This window comes from Prunus dulcis, chromosome 3 (assembly GCF_902201215.1).
Source record: "Prunus dulcis chromosome 3, ALMONDv2, whole genome shotgun sequence".
Taxonomy (NCBI): Eukaryota; Viridiplantae; Streptophyta; class Magnoliopsida; order Rosales; family Rosaceae; genus Prunus; species Prunus dulcis.
Window position 1 is genome coordinate 1,139,216 of NC_047652.1, and position 20,612 is coordinate 1,159,827.

Here is a 20,612-nt window from a genome sequence, read left to right on the forward strand (position 1 = left end):
GAAGACTTTCCTACTATGGATGGACTTTGGCTTGGCTTAGCTGGTTCAAGTATTTGATTTATTTCTTTTTTTTCCTCTCTCTCTCTCTCTCTCTCTCTCTCTCTCATTTAACAATTGGTGTTATTGGAATTTAAATTCATGACCTCCTTTAACAGACATTTGTTTGCAAGAAGCACTTATATTCATAAGCAATTTTATTAGAAGTACAATAAAATTTTCATTGAAAATTTATATTTTTTAAAGAAACACCTATGTTTTTAAAAGAAGTACTGAAAATGTTATCTCAACCGATAAGTATTTTAAAATATTCTGTCAAAAATTATTAAAAGCGTAATTCATTATTTGAATCCACTATTAGTCCATTTAAAAACTTTATTAAACAAACATTGGATGTCACTATGCTACATTTTAATTGTTTCGTTTACTTCCATAATTTTTTTTTATCTTTCAGAATTTAATTTAATTTCTATTTTTTGTGGTGCTAGTCAGTTTTTTCTCCGACATTTGGGTATACACGTGTTGACCTGCTGGGGTAACGCGTAACACGTGCGGGCGTCTTGATCAGATAGCTCCACCTCATCAACCTTCTTTGCTTGCGTTTGAAGCGTGAGACACTCCATTGGAGATAAAACGACACCGCCACAAATCTTCATGAGGAAATTTTGGAACCCTAATTATAAATAAATGCTTTTTGTACTTCTCCGTCATCCCCAATTTTACATTTACACTACTGCTTCTTTAATTAGTCGTATGTACAAAGCAAAAAGGTCCCATCCAATTTCTCGTAATTATGTTTCATTAAAAAAAAAAAAGTTTCTCTTAATTATGTCCTAATTAAATTAAATATAGAAATTAATGTATTTAAAAAAAATACAAAGAGAAATGAGACTTCCCTATTTGATCATCATTATCGCAGACAAGATGAAAGCTAGGATCATTATAAAAATAAAAATAAAGATTAATTAATGAATTTAACTGAAGTAATGATTAATTTTCGTATTAAAGTTAATTAATTATATATAAAGTAATATGATTATCCATTAATATAGAGCCCCTCCCGTATATACTTTTTAGTATATTTGTTCTTTTCAAAAGCACTATACATTTTTTTATACGCCATGTATGGTCCTGCACACTTTAGTTTTAAGCAAAATTTTCCTTCTCTTACTCATAAAACCTCTTCCCATAAAGGGAAAGAGTTAGTAAGGGAAGGAAAGGGTTAGTGTTTGCCTCTTCCCATTGCTGGTGTTTTGATCCTCTTCCTCTGCTGAAAATAATGTTGCACCAGACTTTGCAAAAGAAAGCCAGCCAATACCCACTGAATTTAGCATTGTATATGGCTTTTACTGCAGCTGTTTTAAAGAACAACAGACGTAAACAAATTAAAAAACATACATACTCATATTCCTTGTCTTTATCTAGTAAAGTCAATCGCCAGTTCGGAGCATGATTATCCCATTTTGGGTCTTGTCTAGGTTGGAACTTGGAAGCACCCCTCCAATAACAGTTAGAATCAATAAGAAATTCCAAATGCCTAAAAGATAATACATTGATGTAGGCAGTTTGGTTGAATTTAGGCGTTTCACATAAGCCACACCAAAACAAACTAATTGTTGTTTGGTTTGGTTATGTACTTTTATATTTTTTTGGTGCAAAAACAGAATCAAAACCATTTGAATTGGTTTGATTTAGCTGGTTTGAATCATTCTAACGGTCTTTTCCCCACTCATACTATATACAATATGTATACATAATATTTGTAATTGTTGATTTATAAATCGCTTGTTTGATTGAAATCTAAGCAAGAAATATGTGTCAGTCAAGGAAGCTGACAAAAGTTACACTGTCTCTCGATAGACAATGAAATTAGGATGAAAGGTCGAACATTCACATCTAGATGTAAGACAAATTGTATGTCGTGTAGACTTGAACTATATGTAACCTCTTTTTTCAAAGAAATCGGACAATATATGCTAAATGCTAGAATTGAAACCCAATAATTTACCGAAAAAATGTATGTGAATGTCTGGTTTTGGTCAAAGTATGTGAATGCGCATCCTTTATTTTGTCTTCAATCCGAACCTTCTCAATGCAAGTCAGATCCGTTCAACTTGCATATATTCCAAAGTAACTTTAATTTCTTACTTAACAGTGAGATGGTCTTATCTGCGTCTCAATTACCTTCTACTATTAGTATTACCCACAAAATTTTCACGTTTACTTTATTTTCTTGGAATTTCAATTTCACTTGGACTTTCCACTTGCCAGTGCCACTTAGTTTAATAATTTCTCTACAAAAACAGCAACCCCTGCCAGTCCAAGTCTTTACACAAAAGTCTTTGCCTTTTCACTTCTAGATGAGGAATCATACACCGGCTAGATGCTTCACATTGGCAAAGACAAAAGGATGTTTGTTTACTCAATAACACTTCTCTTCTCTCTTTAAGTGTTTTTTTTATTTTTTCCCTTTGAGAATTCCATTGAAACGAATTGTGTTCTAGAATTTTGAGGTCATCCAAACGTGTGGATGTTACAATGGACGGACAATGATTTGAATTTCCTATTCATTATGATAGAGACCAGAGTTATGAAGCAAAAAATTGATTTGATACCTAATCACATATACACATACAAGCTAAAAGATGTTCGATGATGTCTTTGTGGTGTGCAAAGCTTTTTTATATGCAAAGATGACGGATTATAACGACACGACAAAACTCTATCGTCACCTTCAATATTATTTAGCTTGATTACTCATTTTCAACTTATGTAGTGCAAGCAGGTGCTATTTTAGTGTCCATTTTCTTTTACAAATGGAAATATTCAGATTTCAACTAGGTTCATTCCAATATGAATCAAACATGCGTCTCAATCTGGTTGGTTATTACTTTTGTCTCCATTTCCCATCCTCTAAACACGACGAGAAGAAAATGGCCCTTCTAGTGTTTGGGAATTGGATTAGCTCCCAAAGTCTCCTACTAAAAAAAGCCTTCGCGGGGAGTCCGGGGACACCACAAAACGTCAGCACAATAAACAATAACAAGTCACAATATATTTATCTCACAAAAATGGTGCTTCTAATTTAGTATCCTTCATTTGAAAATCGAAATCATTTCAAACGAACAAGGCAATTTACAACAACCAAAGCATGACAGACTTGCCGGATAGATAAGCACTGTACAGATCATTCTATTTGGTGAATAGCGAAATCCTACTATAGTTACAGAGTCTCAACAGTGGTTGTTTTCATCAATTCACCTTTTCAGCTCGTGTCATGGATCAGGTTGCCGTTTTGGAGTGTTTGATAAGCCAATCAATGACAACATCTATATTTATGGAATCCTTGCATGAGATCATATAGCAGCAGACCTCCTTGTCCGTAATTGAATCAAGGCCTCTGAAAACACCAAATGGAACACATCAAGATTTCTAGGAGTAGAAATAATCAACAGCGAATGATGATTGAAGTAACAACTATATCACATTCTGTACTCACAGTTGATCAACCAATGCTTGCTTGGAAAGAGCCTCAGACTTGTCGATTTTGTTGCCAAGAACAAGTAAAGGAATCCCACTTAAGGAAGGTTTCATCAAGAGATCATGTAGCTCACTTCGAGATATTGGAACACTGTCTCTATCAGCAGCATCAACTACATACCTGTGACAACATCCAGTATGAAGGAAGAATTAGAAAGGGACCAGATTGATAGACAGCTCAGCTAACAGGCTGGGAATGAATGCCAAGACCTCTAAATTAAATAAATATAAGATGTATGTATATTGATAAACAAATGTGGAAAGTCCTCAAATAGCTGTCTGATGAAGGATAAGAGAATTGATTAATGCCGGCTAAGAGAACGCTAAGGATAGACAGCCGACTTTATATAATAATGGATTTAAATATCGAAGCAAGTCTTTTTTTCATAAGCATGATTGACAGTTAAATTTTTCAACGTTTCTTAAGAGAACAAAAATGTCAAAAATATAGAAAGAGTCCAAAGGTGAGGCTTAATTTTCAGGATCAAAATATACTGTTCCTGCACACAGGCAGGCATTTGCTAATTTCCCCAAAAGCCAGAAGCATCTGAAAAGGAATTGATGGCAAAAGATAGAGATGAAATTTCAAAAGGAGAAAACTTAATAGAATACAAAGTGACTGAAGGAATTACACAATTACAGAGACACCACGACAGTAACGCTCCCACATTGTACGGAACCTCCGTTGCCCTCCAAGGTCCCAAACCTTAATTGTCACATTTCCCTTGGTTACTTTTCGCATGTTGAATCCAACCTGGTTTTCATATTAGGAAATAATTCCTCTTAAAATACTAGAAACATATGTTTTTCACACCACCTAAAAAAATGTGATAAACCTAATTCCACAATTTGTTCGAGAAAAGATGCTTACAGTTGGAATCATGTCCTCACTGTAGCCACCTGTCTGGTAATGAAAACATAGAATGATTAATGTGAAGGGGTAGCAACTATACATACTAGAAAGGATGTGCAAAGTTTGTGTTTCACTCACAGCAATGGCATTTAAAAGAGATGTCTTTCCTGCATTCTGAAGCCCAACTAGTGAAAGTTCCATTTCCTGTTTAAAGAATAAGCTGAAATGTAGGCACAGAGTAGGATGATACAAAGTTAGCAGACCGATCATCGAGAAATCTAGAGACCTTCCATTTTGCAACAGTGTCATAATAAAAGAAAGGATAATGCAAATAGGACTCACTGCCCAAGAAAATGGACTCTCCACCTATTTCATTGTGTGCTCAAGAATTACGAAAATGTGAAGATGTGGAAGCCAACAGTTATAACACCTTACAGTTATTATGGTTAAAACGTGCTAGTATCGTACAAAATTACTGCAAATTATGCTTCAACCAAAGAATGCGCAATTTGGACAGGGATTAACAGAAGTCATCATATGCATATCCAAGAGGAATATATTTTAGGCAAAGTTGTTCTGTAAAGAGTACAAATTTCAGCACTACAAATCCTTTTTTCTCTTCCTTTTCAAACCTTCACACTGATATTTCTGTGGAAGTATCTAACAAATATATGTATCAGACGAAATTTCACCCATCTGCCATGAATTTAGTAAAACAATTCCTGAACAAACCAGTTGGGAAGCAAATAAAAAAAATCAAAAGTGTATGCATGGATGGCATCATTTTCAGATATACAGACAGACAACCCGAGAACCAGTATGGAAATAAGAGAACTGCACTCAATCTAGTGTAAAGTTTGGATCCACTTTACAAGCGTAAACAATGTATCAGTAAACTTGTCCCATCTCGTATCAAATAGTATTACCAGACATGTAACAGTTTTTCCAGGTGTAAACAGATTATAATGGCTCAAAGGTACCATCCTTGTACTCTGTATCGTTTAAGATCAGGTACAGCTAAGATAGGAAGATATGACTCTGTACTGGAGCTGAGACTGTTCGAACTGAAATAATAGGGGATTTGCAGACAGAGTAGTCGGGACGGTTTGGTAGGAACTAAAGACTACCAAGATAATTTAGACATATCATAGAACTGATATGGGTTAAGAGGTTGGTGTACAAAGGGCTGGCAAGATGGAATGGAATTGTCACTCCATTCTGCATCAAAGTTGTGATCTAGGCTGGGACCCATCTGGGGCTTGTAGGGACTTCCCATCTGGTTTGCTATTCATACTTTGCTCATGTTTCTAGGACCTAATGACTTATTTCGCTACACACAACTCAACTACAGTTGCTGCCTCTTGCAAGAAAAAGAGCATAATACAAAACTGAGTGTTGATATCAAGAAATATCATAAGACAAAAGATCAGTTGAAGTTGCTACACATCAATCGACCGAGATCTGTCAACTTTGAATCCATTCAATTGGTTTATCAAATGAAACAAGACAGGATGTTTCAATCAAACGAGAGGCAAGCCTGATCTACTGACAACTGCATCAGGATTCGTATGAATTTGAGATTTTAGGATTTTAAGTTTCCTTATTAAAACTTCTCAAACATGCTTGTTTTACTTTTCTAGGGATTGCCTGATCATGTGAATACAAGTTTCAAATTTTTTGTATGAAATTTTGAACTTGGGCTTTATAGTTCTCTCATTAAGGTTTCGTTTTTTTTTTTTTTTTTGGGGGGGGGGGGGGGGGGGGGTGTGGTGGTTAAAATCTATTAGCATTGGAACTTCGATTGTCAATTCAACTGTTTAGTGCTCGCTTGCATTTCAGAAAACTCTAGATCTCTGTTGTGTGCATGGTCATGCTTTACTGAGTTTTCACCATAAATCTCATTAATTTACACATATTTTAGTGAAATCTTGATAGTTTGGAAGCAAGAAAACGAGGCTTGTACAAGGGTCCGACCGGTCAGTAGGTTTTGGGCGAACGGTAGCTACTCACTGAGACTGCAGGATTCGAAGTCAAAGCAGAGCGACCGGTCGGAATGTGTCGCACAGTGAGTGACCAGTCAGTCTAGCTAGCCGGCCAGTTGGCTCTCAGCTTTCCTGTTTTAACCCGGACTGTCTTTTACATATTTTTTTAGGGTTTTAGTTTCCTACTTCGGTCTAATTGTAAGCTGAGCCCTATGTGATACAAATAAAACTTTAGGGAGTTGGGAAACAAAATGAGAGATACAAGGGAGGCACCAAAGGATTTCAGCAAGGGTGAGAGAGAAATTAAGACCTAGGGTTAAAAAAGGGCTAAGGGGCTTCTTCTCGTAAGCAAAGTTGTTCCTTTCTTGACTAGTGAAATTTCTCAGGGTGATTACCAAGGACAAAGGCACAAATCGCCAAACCTCATTTCGTTACAATTTCTAGTGGATTTTTTTTTCTTTTGTGGTGTGTTTTTTTTATCCTTTTTTTACTGGTTGTGTGTGTGTGTGCTCATCATAGTTCATTGATAACAAGATCTTGGCACATTTGTACAAGAATTCCCACACTTATACCTTTCTTCACTTGGTTGTGTGCACCTGCCATACGCACCCTTGCCTTGGCAAGGGCATGGCAGCAATCATGCCTTGGCATAGGCACTGCAGCCATCATGCCTTGGGCAGGGTCCAGGGTTGTAACACTTATCGACTATGCTTGGACTTTCAATTTTTGAATTTTGAATAAAGTTTGTGTTTATTATCAAGAAAAGAAAGTGCCTATCCATGATGACATGTGGAGCAAATATAACCAAACACACAAAACAAAGAGATGCACGGTTCACGGCCCTTCAAGGATATGAAAAGAACTGACAACAGATTACTATAGTGTTTCTCGAACTTCATTAGATCAAACTCACAGGAAGCTCAAAAAGCCATTCATGACCATGAAGCTTAATGCCATATGATGAAGTATCTAACTATTAACTCAAAGGAAGAAAAATCATTGACAGAGTACAAGGAGTGGAATGAGTAATGAGAATTAACAAGGGGTTCACATCCACTGTCAACATTAGATCTGCTGTACAACAATGGGATAGTAGTCATTCTCTCAACTTAACCCCCTAAAACAGAGAAATCGAACGTTTCCAAATTCCAGTATCCCTGCATAATGCAGGCATAAAAAAACTAACGCAGAACTTCCAAATCATACTAACATAAACTATAGGTTGGTTATTCCAACAAACAATGTACTATTTTGACCCCAAAAAAAAAAAAAAAAAAAAAAAAAAAAAACAATGTACTTACCCTTTCAATTTCATAGATTATAATAGACTCGAAAGGAGAAAAACTATTTAAAAATACGAAGAGGAAATGCACAAAGATGGTTTCTAGTACTTCACTCATGGTAAGAGTTGCCTACACCAAATATTTACTCAAAGGCCAATTTCCCATAACCCCTTCCAGTTAAAGAGACAACAGAAAATACAAAGAATTTCAACCTTCTTCTTCTTGTTTTCTCATATGGAGGAATAGTAAAATTTCTAGTCTCAGAAGATTGAAACTCACTTTCATAATTGTCATCATCATGGTCATAACAATGAAGACAACCTCAAGCAGAATAGCCACATAGTTACAATTTTGATAGGACCGATAAATTCAAATTCATAAAATTTTGTGTGTCCACATATTTTTTAAGCCGCTAATTAGGAAGTCAGAAAATCATGTTATGCAACTAATCTATTGTATAAACAAATGAAATCACCGATCCTTTTTAAGTTATCTAAAAGCAACAGGATAACGCTGGAAACCATTTGAATCATAAAGCCTAAAGAAACTTCATTTCAGAATGATATAAAAGTTAAAACCATAGAGTTCTCAATTGAACAAAGCTCAGTGTGATCACAGATTCTACAAAACCCATCAAATAATGCAATTACTTTTCGTTTTGATTTTCATAATTGATTATTAGCAACATAGGAGGAAGGAAGTAATTAAATTAATCAACTTTCGCACCTCAAATCTTTATAATACCAAGTTGAACACAGCAATCAGTAAACCGGGGAAAGAAAAAAAAAACCTTCCACAGCAACTCAAACCCAAAGAAAGAAAAATGAAAAAGAGCAAGATGGGTTACCTCCGGAGCCAAGTGAGGAAGGAATCCAACAAACCCATTGTCAAGAAAATGAGTTTGGGTCTCAGGGTGAGTGGTTCTAAGATGATAATGAATCGAAAGCCTGAGAATTTCTTCAAAGAAACAAACGGAAAACTGGGGAAAAGAATCAAAAACAAAATAACGAAACTCCACGGACTGGTGATGCTTTTATCAACGTCTGTCTGTTTTTTTTGGCTTCCTCTTGTGATGACCGCTGTCTTTTTCTTTTTTCCTTTTTAACTCCTTTTGTTTTTCTCTTTAGCGAGAGCACAATTCCATCACGGACAGCTTCTTTTTTTTTTTTTTTTTTTCCCTGTTCTTTTCCTTTTTTTAGGGTAGGGATGACATGGGTTGAGTTGGGTCGATTTTAGTCCTAATATATAATTCAACCCGATATATAGCGGTTTATGATTTCTTCAATTTAAGGCCCGCTCATTATTAGGTCAATCCAACTCAACCCAAACTTTTTGTGATCGAGTTGGACAGTTTGGTCGAGTTATCTCAAAATTATTCTTATTTTGAAGCTTTAGTTCGAACCCGTTACTCAACTCGTTCAACCCATTATGATCGAAGAGTAATGCTACACTTACCACATTTTTATCCCATATTTTTGTACCACATGATGTGGCATGTCTATATCATATGCCACATCAATTAAATTAATAAAGTGTATTTTAATAAAGAAAGTTTAATTAACAATTTTTTTAAAGTATTAATAAATCATAAAAGAAAAGAAAATATTAAATAATTTTAATTGATGTGGCTGTCCACCTCATCTGCCACATAAGGTGGTATGGAAATGTGGTATACAAATGTGATAAGAGTAGCATTATTCATGATCGAATTTAACGATTCAATCGGGGTTGACTCGAAATTGTGCCCACCTCTATTCAAACGGTAAGTTTTTTTTGTACTTCCAAAAATATTTTTAAGGTTTATTACGAGTTACTAGCCTCTTTTCTGTTTTCAAGTTTTTTGTCCCAAAATTTATGTTGTTTCTTCTTCAAATGTCTCAAGACACTTTAGCAATGTCTCTTCTAAGCTTTATATGTCGTGGTAGACAATGTATTGGCAATATTACAAATAAGCCAACATATTTTAAGCATTCTAACATGTGGTATTGCTTTAGGTTCCCAACATTGATGAAAACAGAGGTCAATTCAAAATTGATTCTTCAAATTCGATCAGTATAATTCCCATCATATTGCTCTACACATCAATATCATCCCCGACGTCAATTCCATTCAATTTTCGTTAAAACTAATGGCATGTTTATTTATATGGAACTGAGGAAGTTATGAATTATGGAATTTTAAATTTGGAAAAAGAATGAATGGGCATGTGATGAATTATTTATCCCTAATGAATCTAATTCCTTGTTTTTAAGATATCAACTTACGTATTTTAATGTGTAACTCACACAATTCTTTATTACTTATGTGTTAATAAGTATAGGGGAAGTCGAGAGTTAGAATAATGTCAACACCCATATGTTCGTAAACAAAAGGAAATTCATAAATTAGAATAATTCCAATACCAATTCTATATAAGAAAACATGTCATAAGAATAATTTTAACTAAAAATTGGATGCAGTTGTCATTGAGGATGACATTGAAGCGCAGAGCAATTGGATGGGAACGCCATTAATCAAATTTGAAGAATGGAGACCAAAATTATGAGGGTTTAGGGTTTGATTAGGGGGACATTGAATTATGTGAGACTATAAATAGGATATTGTCATGTGTCCAGTGAAAGGATGAAAGGTATCAAAATGTACGTGACCAGCTTTTAAAAAAAATACAAGTAATAGTTTAAATTACAAAAGTGATGAGGTTTCTTACACATACTATCAATGTGTCATGGGAGTTCAAATATGAGACCACTACTCTACAACTCAAAACCTCTTTTTCCATTAGGCTAAACCTTGTTGGCGTACATGACGAGTTTAAGATAAGGAATATGGGATAGATCTCTTCTTGTCCGACAAAGCTTATTATACAATTCAGTTCACCTTCTTTTTTGTGTGAAAATTATAGGAATCACCTTTGAGTTCAAGCCAAGTTAGCTTGAGTAGCCCCAAAGGCAAAGGATGGAAGAGGAGCCCTAGTTCGGATCTCCTAAAGACTTACCTATTTCAGACCAAATCCACTTGGATTTGGAGAAGGATTTATGAGCCACTACGGCTAAGAAGATCTCTATGCCTTTTACGATCGGCAACCATTGTCTCAAGACAGCCATATAAACAATAACTACATAATTTCTTAATAATCTTCTGTAATGGTTTTATGTTAGATTTGTGGTTATGTTGTATAATTTTGGAGTTTTTAGTGTTCCAAGCTGTCCCCCGAGGTCAGTGACTATAGAAGAAAAGGTTCCATAACTGGCATGAGAGCCCTAGGCTTTTTGTTTCTTACTTTTCAGCAAATTTATACCCCGAAAAAAGAAGCTAAATTGTATTCAAAATTCATTTACAAAAATAAAAAATAAGACTGGTGGGTAGGAATAAGGTCACTCTTTACGTACATTGATGTTGAAGTTTAAAATGGCCTATCTTATTACGTTCATTGGAAGTGTAATGAATGATACCAAGCTAAAGCAACCATGGGAGCCCAGAGAATCAATTGACCTAACTACATGATAAGATTATTCTCCAAGTACAGAGATATACTTGACTTGGCTGAAACGAAAGAACAAATAAATGGCAAATACTCAACTCAAAATCCAGAAAGTAACTCAAGCATTTCAAATCATATAGAAAAGTTGCACCCAGTTCAAAGCTACGAGGGACAGAGGGTGAGAGTGAGCATCTCACCAAGGGCAAACTCAGAGTTCGCAATTCGGGCAACCACGTTATAAATAATAATACAGATATCCCCCTCCACATACAGCATAAACAGTAATACAGGGGCTAATTAAAGAAGATTGCTATTAAGAAAATAGGTATGAAGGTGAAAACCAAAAGAGAAAAATACATGATCCTGCCGGTAATTTTTCTTTCACGAGAAACTCAAGAATAAACAAATAATGAAAGCACTAAATTATCCCTGACCAGAAGGGCAATGCAGGAAGAATGTTGATCTTTGTTCAATCCTTATGGACGTATATGAGAGTCAGCTGAGAAATGCTGCTGAGAAAGCCCATCATCCACATCACGAGATATATCAGGATTTGCATCTTGTCCATGCTTTAAACTGGCACTATAAAGCTCCTCAATTCGGCTAGTTACATCGCCCATTAAAGGGCGATTATCAGGGTGCTGAACGGTACATTCAAGTGCAATCTGTAAAAGTTGAACCATATCCTCCTCAACATTCTGGTACCTGAGAAGCTCGAGGTCAAACACCTCAACAGTCCACTCCTCTCGGACCACAGAGTGAACCCATCTTGGAAGGTCTACTCCTTCCTCATTCATGATAGCTTGGGTTGGAGCCTTTCCTGTAAGCAGCTCCAAAAGCAATACACCAAAGCTGTAAACATCTGCTTTTTGGGTTACTTTGCTAGCATCTGTGAGTTCTGGAGCACGATAACCAGAAATGCGGTTGGGAGTAGAGGTTGGGCTTGCAAGATGAGCAAGGCAAAAATCAGAGACACATGCTTCAAAGGATCTAGTGAGAAGAATGTTTGAAGATTTAATGTTTCCGTGTGAGATCGTAGGACCATGAGAATGTAGGTATGTAATTGCACGAGCAGCTCCAACAGCAATGCCAGACCTTGTTTCCCAATTCAATGGAGTCCTTCCAGCGCCTCTGTTTCCTGTAGGGGAAAAGTAAAGAAATGAAATGATAAACAATAAAACAGTCTTCAGCATCATTGCTTTTGACCCTCTTTCAATGAGTCTCGGAGTTTACATTGGTGAAGAACAATGCAACTTTTCAAGGCCTTTTCAGTGCTAAATTTTTTTATTATTATCAAAATCTGTAAATTACTGAGCAGATATATTGGGGTTCTGTAACAGCATAGATATCATGCAAAATTAAAAAATTAAAAAAGGGAAAAATAAGAAGTATATATTGTTTGCGTGAGAAACAAAATCCAATTATTTATGTAGAAATCCATCCTTTGCTGACTGTCAAAAGCTTCAAATTTCTGCAAAGAATGGGAGCTTCACGATTTCCACAAATTCAAATATTATACTAAACATTGGAGTTAAGAAAACCAAAATGTCATCAACAGAAAAACAATAATAATAATAATATACAACAGTAAAAATAGTAGTAGCAATAGTAATGATAATAACAAAAGGCGCCAAAACACAGAACTGAACTGGTATATCAATTGTTCCTTACCAGAAACATAATCCAAGAACCCCAAGAGCTACATTCAGTCACATATAGAAAGAAAATTCTTTCCAAACAATTTTTTCATGCAGCAGCAATTTTCCATGAGACAAAGTGGAGAATGGGCACCACTAGACCAAAATGAAATTTCTTGCTTTCAGGAAAAGGCAACAGTAGACAAAACAAAAATATATTTCTAATCATTGATAAATTCAATGTGGTTCAACAGAAAGAAAGAACACTTCATCGAAACTTATTAAATTAAAAGAAAAACATGCAAAATTCTTCTACACAAAAACTCAGCAGCAAACAGCATGCTTTGCATCTGTTTTATGAAAGCACTGCTGGGATTTGGGACAAAATGCAACTGTCCACGGCAATATTGGGCATGAAACCAGGGACCAAAACACATTGTTTCTTACCCCTATGAGCTTATCAACTTGCTTAGAAACTCAACATTATGCTTCTTTGGTGTAATAAAATGGCTGAGACAGATTGAAAACCCTAGTTGTTCTCAGATGAGAATCATGATAATTTTCTTGTTGTCTATTACTTCAGTCCATTCTGTTATTTCACTATATGGAACGATTTGTTTTCACCCAAATGGGATCATGATCAGAGTTTCCAGGTAACTAGAAATTATTTTACAGACTACTGGGCTTCTGAGGATTCCTCTCTGTTTGGTGTAAATGTATGGCAAGCCTAAATTAGTAAAAGGGTTAATTGCAGACATGCACGTAAAAAATTGGGCAACAAAAATACAAAAGTTGATTTATGGAATACCTAAAGTAGCAATTCAACGGAGATATACAATCAGAACAAAGTTGGATGAAAATAAACACTAAAATGATGATAACAATAAATCATAATGCAACAAATGGAACCCAAGAAAGAAATGCTCACCGTGCAAAAGAGCAGATAAGCTTCCCATAGGCATGTAATCATACACAAGAAGCTTCTCATCCCTGCTGTAATAGTAAGCCCTCAGTGGGACCAAATTCACATGATCCATTCCCCCGATTTCTTCAATATTTTCCCTAAATACCTTCTCCGATACAGTCACCTCCTTCAACCTCTTCACTGCCATGGACACCCCCAATTCCAAAGCCGCCTTATAGGTAGTCCCAAAAGTCCCCTTCCCAAGCACCTCGGCCGATGCCCTCAACAAATCCTCCAAATCAAACACCTTCACTGCATCCCCGAAAAACACCAAACTCTTACTCCCACCACCACTCTTCACATTCCCTTTGGACGCAGCCGAGAAATCAGTACTCAAACTCTCACTATCGACCCCTGTCTTTCCACTGGCGGTTTCAACTTCCCGAACCTTCGCTGGAGCAACATACTCTGTACCCTCTTCACCATTTTTATTTCTCTTACACAAAAAGATCACAATGGCAATAATAAAAAAGAGACCAAAAATACAACCAATAACAATCCCTGCAATTGCCCCACCAGACAACTTGTTCTTCTTCCCAGTATTCTCTGTCCCATTACAGGCCTTCAATGGCTTCCCACAAAGCAAATTTCCCTGGAAAGCGTTTTCGGGCCAATCCGAAAGCTTTGAAGGGATCGACCCGTTTAACTGGTTGGACGAAACATTGAACTGTTCAAGGGCCAAACCCAGTTCAGGAATTGACCCAGTAAGCTGATTCTCTTCCAAATGCAGAGTTACCAAACTCGTCAAGTTATTAAACCCCGGCGAAATTTCACCGGAGAATTTATTTTTAGCAAGGCTCAATCTCGTAAGGCTTTGCATATTGAACAAAAATTCTGGAATCGGACCCGAGAATGAGTTACCTTGCAAGTAGAGACTTTTGAGGTTGACGAGGTTGACAAGGTCATTTGGGACTTGGCCTGAAAGCGCGTTTAGGCGTAGAGAGAGGGTCGAGAGTTGGGTCAGGTTGCCGAGACCCAGAGGGAGTTGCCCAACTAGTGCCCGACCCGGAAGCCTCAACTTAGTGACTCGGCCTGACTCACATTCAACGCCAGGCCATAAACAGGGGTTGGTCCCCGTTACGTTCCACTCCATTGAACGGCCTTTAACGGCTGTTCTGAGAGCCAACAAGGCCTCTCTATCTGCAGCCAGATCAGAACTCGCAATCAGGCAAAGGCCAAGACTATATATCAGCAACAAAGTGGTGAAAACCATGTTGCGCTGCTTTGGAGACTTCATTTTTCAACTCCAATGGTGAAAAACAAAGCTGGGTTTTGTTCTTTGGGGATGGTTACGAAATGGGTTTCATCCCTTTTTGAGTTCGAATTCGAATTTGGTTCTCTGGACCCTGGTTGGATGGAGAGAAAGTGAGAGAAAATGAGGGAAAAGTTAATACGGGAAGGAGGGAGGTTGAGAACTAGAGAGGACTGAAGTAGTTGCGTTTGTATTAAAAGCACCGGAAATTCAGAAATGGCGTTTAAAAGGCCATTGGCTGAGTTGTCATATAAAGAGGGGGTGATACAGTACAGGCAGGTGTAGATGGGAATAATGCAGCCACTTGACTTTCTCAACATAAAAAATTGTGGGAAATGCTTGAAAGTTTCGAGTTTGAGGAGATTAAGGGGCAATCAAAGGAAGCTTCAAAAATGGGGACCATGAACATTAGATCGGTCCAAAGGGATTTTGAACCTTTCTTGGAGCTCCAACGTGGATGCGATGATCTTACCTTTCTCAATAAGAAATGTCTACGGGCAATTAGGGATTGCATTAAGATATTTTTCTGGTAGGTTCTTATTAATTGCTTGGCCATCTATAGTAAAAAAAAATTAATAATTAATAATTGTGTTTTGTTTTTAAATAAAACGGTGATTTATTGGAAATGGAATTTGGGTAATGAAATCTTATTGATTACAAAATCCTAATCAAATCTTCAACCAAAAAAGGCCAAACCAAGATATGCCTTTTAGCAGAAGCTTGTGATCGTTTGAGGACAATGAATTCATTCTCAAATTCACATCAGCTTTTCATATATGTCTTTAATATGTACTTCACTCGTCGTCCTTTAGCTTCAATCTTAGGCTCAAAGATTACTTGGTTATAGCTTATACCAAATTGTATCAACGATAAATCCTCTCTTATATTGTGATTGTCAAACCAGAAGGAAATTTTTTAAAAAAAAATTGTTTGAATGAAAGTTGTCTTTTGGAGAAAATGATATGAATGTTAAAAAGAAATGAGTTCGTATTATTTTGATTGATTGAAAGCTAGCTTCAATCTCTAAGGCATGGATGTTACAATTTACAAAGTCATCCCTTCTATTTGCATGGCTAGTTTGGCCAGAAAACCTAATAAAAATAGTAATCGCATGTAGGAAGTTCGTACCTTTTCTTCCAAGTTCTAAAAAATTGATAATAAATTATATTTAATAAAAGGGTTGATTATATAAAATTACACAACTTTTGGGAGTCATTTCAACTAGTACTCAATCTTGAAAATCTTGCACGTAGATATCAAACCTCAACATATTGACTATTAGTTCAATTAATGGATCCCCACCCCCTTCCCCCAAAACATTTCTAATTGATTTTGGGTGGAAACCTCAACTTCCTTCAAGAGTTCAACACACATAGAAAATGTAAACTAAACTTTCCAATATGGAGTTCATTCGGGTTATGTTTTGCTTTGATTTCTTTTTTTTTAAAAAAAAAAATTTAAAATTTAAAATTTATAAATAATCAAGTGAAGAGATAGAGACATACATATAGTAATATACTTTGGTGTGCCAAACATTAACTGCTTGAAAGAACCCTATCATGGGAAGAACTTTCTAATATGGGGTTCATTTGGGTTATGTTTTGCTTTGATTTCTTTTTTTCTTTTTCTTTTTTAATATATATAAATAATCAAGTGAAGAGATAGAGACATACATACAGTAATATACTTTGGTGTGCCAAACATTAACTGGTTGAAAGAACCCTATCATGAGATCTCTTCCCAGTTGCACAAGCATAATTTGAGCGCCGATGAGGAGGTCACTGCCCCTTCTGCCTACTCCTTCCTTCACATTTTGTGAGGTGTCTCAAGTCTCTCTCATAGTAAAAGTCATACATGTCTTTTGTTAAATTTCATAAAGACAGACCAACAACTCACTATTAACGACACTGATATTATCTTCAACTTAATCACCTACACATTCAAGTAGGTGTGGAATTTTATCACAAAAGAAATTGATGCTATTAGTAGTGGTACCACTCATTATATGTTTTTTTTTTTATTAGTCAAGTTTTCAATGTTGGACTTTTATATTCTTCCATGCACTCCCTTATGAGGAACCACCACATAGTGGGCCATGCATGGAGCTAAGTTCACATCGAAATCAATCAATCAAGCCTAACATGTGAACACCAAGTATTGAGTAAAGAGTAAAGGTAAACAAGCAAGCTCTAACATGTGAACATCACATAGGTAAGGATAAAGACTCGGTCAATAAGTGCCCTATGATACCATGTTACATTTCAAATAACCGGATCATCGGGCCATTACTAGTAACACTGATATTACCCTCTACTTAACCAATTACATAGCCCAGCATGTGTGAGATCTTATCACAAAAGGTCTCAGTGTTGTTAGTAGTAGAACCACCAATAAATTTTGTAATTTGTTTAGTCAAGTTTTCGATGTATGACTTTTATATTCTTCAACGCCTTTGTTTGTGCAAATATTCTCACGGGATAATATCCGCTTGAAGATCCTTCCATATTTGAACTTACTTCTCTCACTTTCTCGATTCCTGTAAAAAAAACAAAGGAGTAAATAGACCACACTCGATGATGTCGAACAAAGACCCTCTAATGCCGAGGTTAGTTATTTTGAATCTATGAGAAACAATAGCTAAAAAAAAGTACGGAGTTTTCTCTGAGGAGATAATCAGGTGGCAGGAGTATCAGAGCTGTGTATGAAAATATGGAAAAATGAGAGAGGCATGGCTAGAGGTAGTGTTGGTGTCATCGGCTTGGAGAGAGAGAGGAGTGTCTCAGGGTATTTTTGCTCGGTTTTTGAGATTGGAGAATGATTACCTTATCGAATATAGCCATGTATTTATAGGGGTCTAGGCATCTAAAGTTTTCAAAGAATATCTTATTTGGAAGGAAAATATTTTTTCCTCAAATTGTAGAGATTGAATCAAATAGGAATTTGATTAGGATCAAATGACTAATTGATGATGATATCTCTAAATTAGGATAATATCTATAATGATGATATCTCTAAATTAGAATAATAACTAAATTTGTGATATTATCTTATTATATAAAGATAATATCCCATATTTATAATATTAATTAATTAACCAAATAAATAAATTTAATTAATTAATCCATAAGATATTCTTCTTATCCACATGGTGTCTTGTGGTTGGAAGCTGAATTATTTGCTCCTACGTCCTTTTTGTCTGGTTCGAAGCTATCTCCTTCCTAAGAACTAGTTGTTTGTCAAGCTCGTGCTCATTTTTAAGGCTTCGTGCCTCATTGCAGCTTAGTTTACCCATATTTCCACCAACCCAGCCCTCCCAATGTTTCCCCTTTCCCCACAAACTCCATAGTCCTAACCTTGCTCCTTCCTCCTTATCCCACCCAATAGATCTCCTCTTCCACAAATTTCTATTCTCTATCTATAACGCAGGTTCTCCCTCTCCAAATTCGTTTTTGCCTCTCCATTGGATTGTTACATAACGTTGAATCCCATAAATCTCGGAAGATGCGAGAGTCACATCTCGGGTTCATTCCAATTTATTGGTGTTCATTCAATTGGCTTTGGGTTGTATGGTTGTTATCCGATTGGCTTTGGGTTGTGTCCCATGATCTTCTGCATTCTTCACCCATTATGCCTTGATTTTCTGTGTGACCTTTTGGAGTGTAATTTTCTTTACCCTAGTGCATTATAACGACACCGAGGAAGTATACGCATATGCACGCATATATACTTATTGCTACAGGCTAAAGCACAATACATGACACATGATCAAGCATTAGATGCTTCTGGTTTGATTCTCGTGAACAGCTAGGTGGTGGTGGTGGTGCTTAGAGCTTGCTGGTGATGTTGATGTTTCGCACTTTAGATGGCTTGGGGGTTGCATCTTTAGGGACAACAATGGTGAGAACTCCATTCTCCACTTGAGCTTTTATCTGATCCACCTTCACGTTTTCCGGCAATTCAATTTCCCGAGAAAAGTCTCCTTTCCCCGTCCCTCTCTCAGCCACATGCCAAACTGTGTCTTTTGCATGGTAAGCCTCCTCTTTCCCGCCTTCCCCTTTTATCTGCAGAACGTTCCCTTCATCTATCTGCACTTTTATGTCCTCCTTTCTAAAACCTATATATACATATATATATTTTCACCAAATCGCTCAATCTCAATATATATAAAAAAAACAGTGCCCAATTTACTTACCCTAGTCACAAAAAATTGTTCAGTCCTAAAAACCCAATTAAGATTACAATCTAATATTTGGAGGCAGAGGAGCTAAAGAATGAGCTAAACTCATAAAACCCACTAATATTTCAGTTTGAAAAAATGAACTGCAAGAAGGAAAACAGAGCAAAATCTATTAAACCAGCAACAACAAAAAAAAAGGTAAATCCCAGTTGGGATTGACTCGACTGGGAAAAAAAGTGGCATGTAGGCATACCTGGAACATTGATTTTGAATATGTGGGCATTAGGAGATTCAAGCCAGTCCATGAGGGCCGTTGATCCTGACCATTCTCGGAAAATCGGAGGGCTCCAGAGGAAGCGCCTCAATGGGTACCCAAAAATGCTATCAGCTGCCATTGTTTGTTTGTTTACTTGGTCTGTCTCTGAAGCTTCCGTGTATTCTGGTTTGGTGTTTGACGTGAACAATTGAGAAAATAAAAATGGCGTGGATGACGGGTTACTAATACTATTGGACTCATCTGACAGAACCGAGAAGCTTCTACTGAAACCTTCTTATCCCTTCTTCAGTTTCTGAGGTATTATCTTCTACGACATTCCAGCAACATCTCTGTCGTATTTGGGCTTTTCATGGGTCTGAAAACCGTGGGCCATTCTGTGATCCATTTTGCTGGTTTGGTTTCTCAAAAAGAAAAATGAGTAGGGTAGAATTCTTGAGAAATTTGCTATGGACATTAGATATGTGAAGCCAAACATTAATAATTTTTACATCTCTTGCCAATTGACTCAAAAAGTTTAAAGGATGATGACCAATTTCCATGTTGTTGATGCATTGCCAATTTCTTGATGGGCTTTGCATGTTAAAGGCTGCCATAATCTTGACCTTGGTGTGCGCAAAGTTTGATTCTCCCTTCATTGTCAATCTATGTAGTTTTGTTTAGTAGCAATTGTTATTGGATGCTACATTCATTATGTCCGATATTCTTCTTCTGAGTACGATGTTCATTTTGACCCAAAAAATAAAAGTATGATGTTCACTTAAAACAGATGGTGAAATGAAATTTTATAGTCTAAGTTGTTAAAAATAATGAAAGAGTAGTTTTCATGTTGTCAACGGGGTTCATAACTCAGAAGCTCGGTGATAAGAGAGCACGAGGTAAGTTATAAATTTATACATCCTAAGATAAATCTTCATAGATGGGTGCGCAAATTTTATTTATTTATTTGACTTAACAAATATTTTGGATTTGATTCTTGTATTTTATCTTTACCTTAATGAGGAAGTGAGTGATAAACAAAATTTCCTATTCCTTGGATAGCAATGTTTTTAAATTAGTGCAAAGCTTCATCATCAAGAAACCATACAAAATGAATTATATGGTGACATTTTATAAAGCCCAAAACAATCATATATTTAAGAAATTATAAAAAGAAAAAGAAAAAGAAAAAG

At 36.2% G+C, this 20,612-nt stretch overlaps 3 protein-coding genes across 3 annotated transcripts; all 3 read right to left on the minus strand.

Moving 5' to 3' along the window:
• Positions 1 to 3,030: 3,030 nt before the first annotated feature.
• Positions 3,031 to 8,778, minus strand: LOC117623552 (ADP-ribosylation factor-like protein 8c). The gene is made up of 6 exons (XM_034354571.1): positions 8,503 to 8,778; positions 4,529 to 4,610; positions 4,409 to 4,441; positions 4,170 to 4,291; positions 3,497 to 3,658; positions 3,031 to 3,397 (listed from the first exon to the last, which is right to left on the minus strand). Exons 1-6 carry the CDS (start codon positions 8,538 to 8,540, stop codon positions 3,280 to 3,282), a joined length of 555 nt encoding a protein of 184 aa, XP_034210462.1. The 5' UTR covers positions 8,541 to 8,778; the 3' UTR covers positions 3,031 to 3,279.
• Positions 8,779 to 11,238: 2,460 nt separating this feature from the next.
• LOC117623577 (probable inactive receptor kinase At1g48480) lies at positions 11,239 to 15,303 on the minus strand. Its single transcript, XM_034354621.1, has 2 exons — positions 13,702 to 15,303; positions 11,239 to 12,274 (listed from the first exon to the last, which is right to left on the minus strand). Exons 1-2 carry the CDS (start codon positions 14,972 to 14,974, stop codon positions 11,613 to 11,615), a joined length of 1,935 nt encoding a protein of 644 aa, XP_034210512.1. The 5' UTR covers positions 14,975 to 15,303; the 3' UTR covers positions 11,239 to 11,612.
• Positions 15,304 to 18,671: 3,368 nt separating this feature from the next.
• On the minus strand, positions 18,672 to 19,701 carry LOC117623580 (15.7 kDa heat shock protein, peroxisomal). Its single transcript, XM_034354624.1, has 2 exons — positions 19,420 to 19,701; positions 18,672 to 19,103 (listed from the first exon to the last, which is right to left on the minus strand). The coding sequence occupies exons 1-2, from the start codon at positions 19,559 to 19,561 to the stop codon at positions 18,814 to 18,816; spliced, it is 432 nt and encodes a 143-aa protein (XP_034210515.1). The 5' UTR covers positions 19,562 to 19,701; the 3' UTR covers positions 18,672 to 18,813.
• Positions 19,702 to 20,612: the final 911 nt, after the last annotated feature.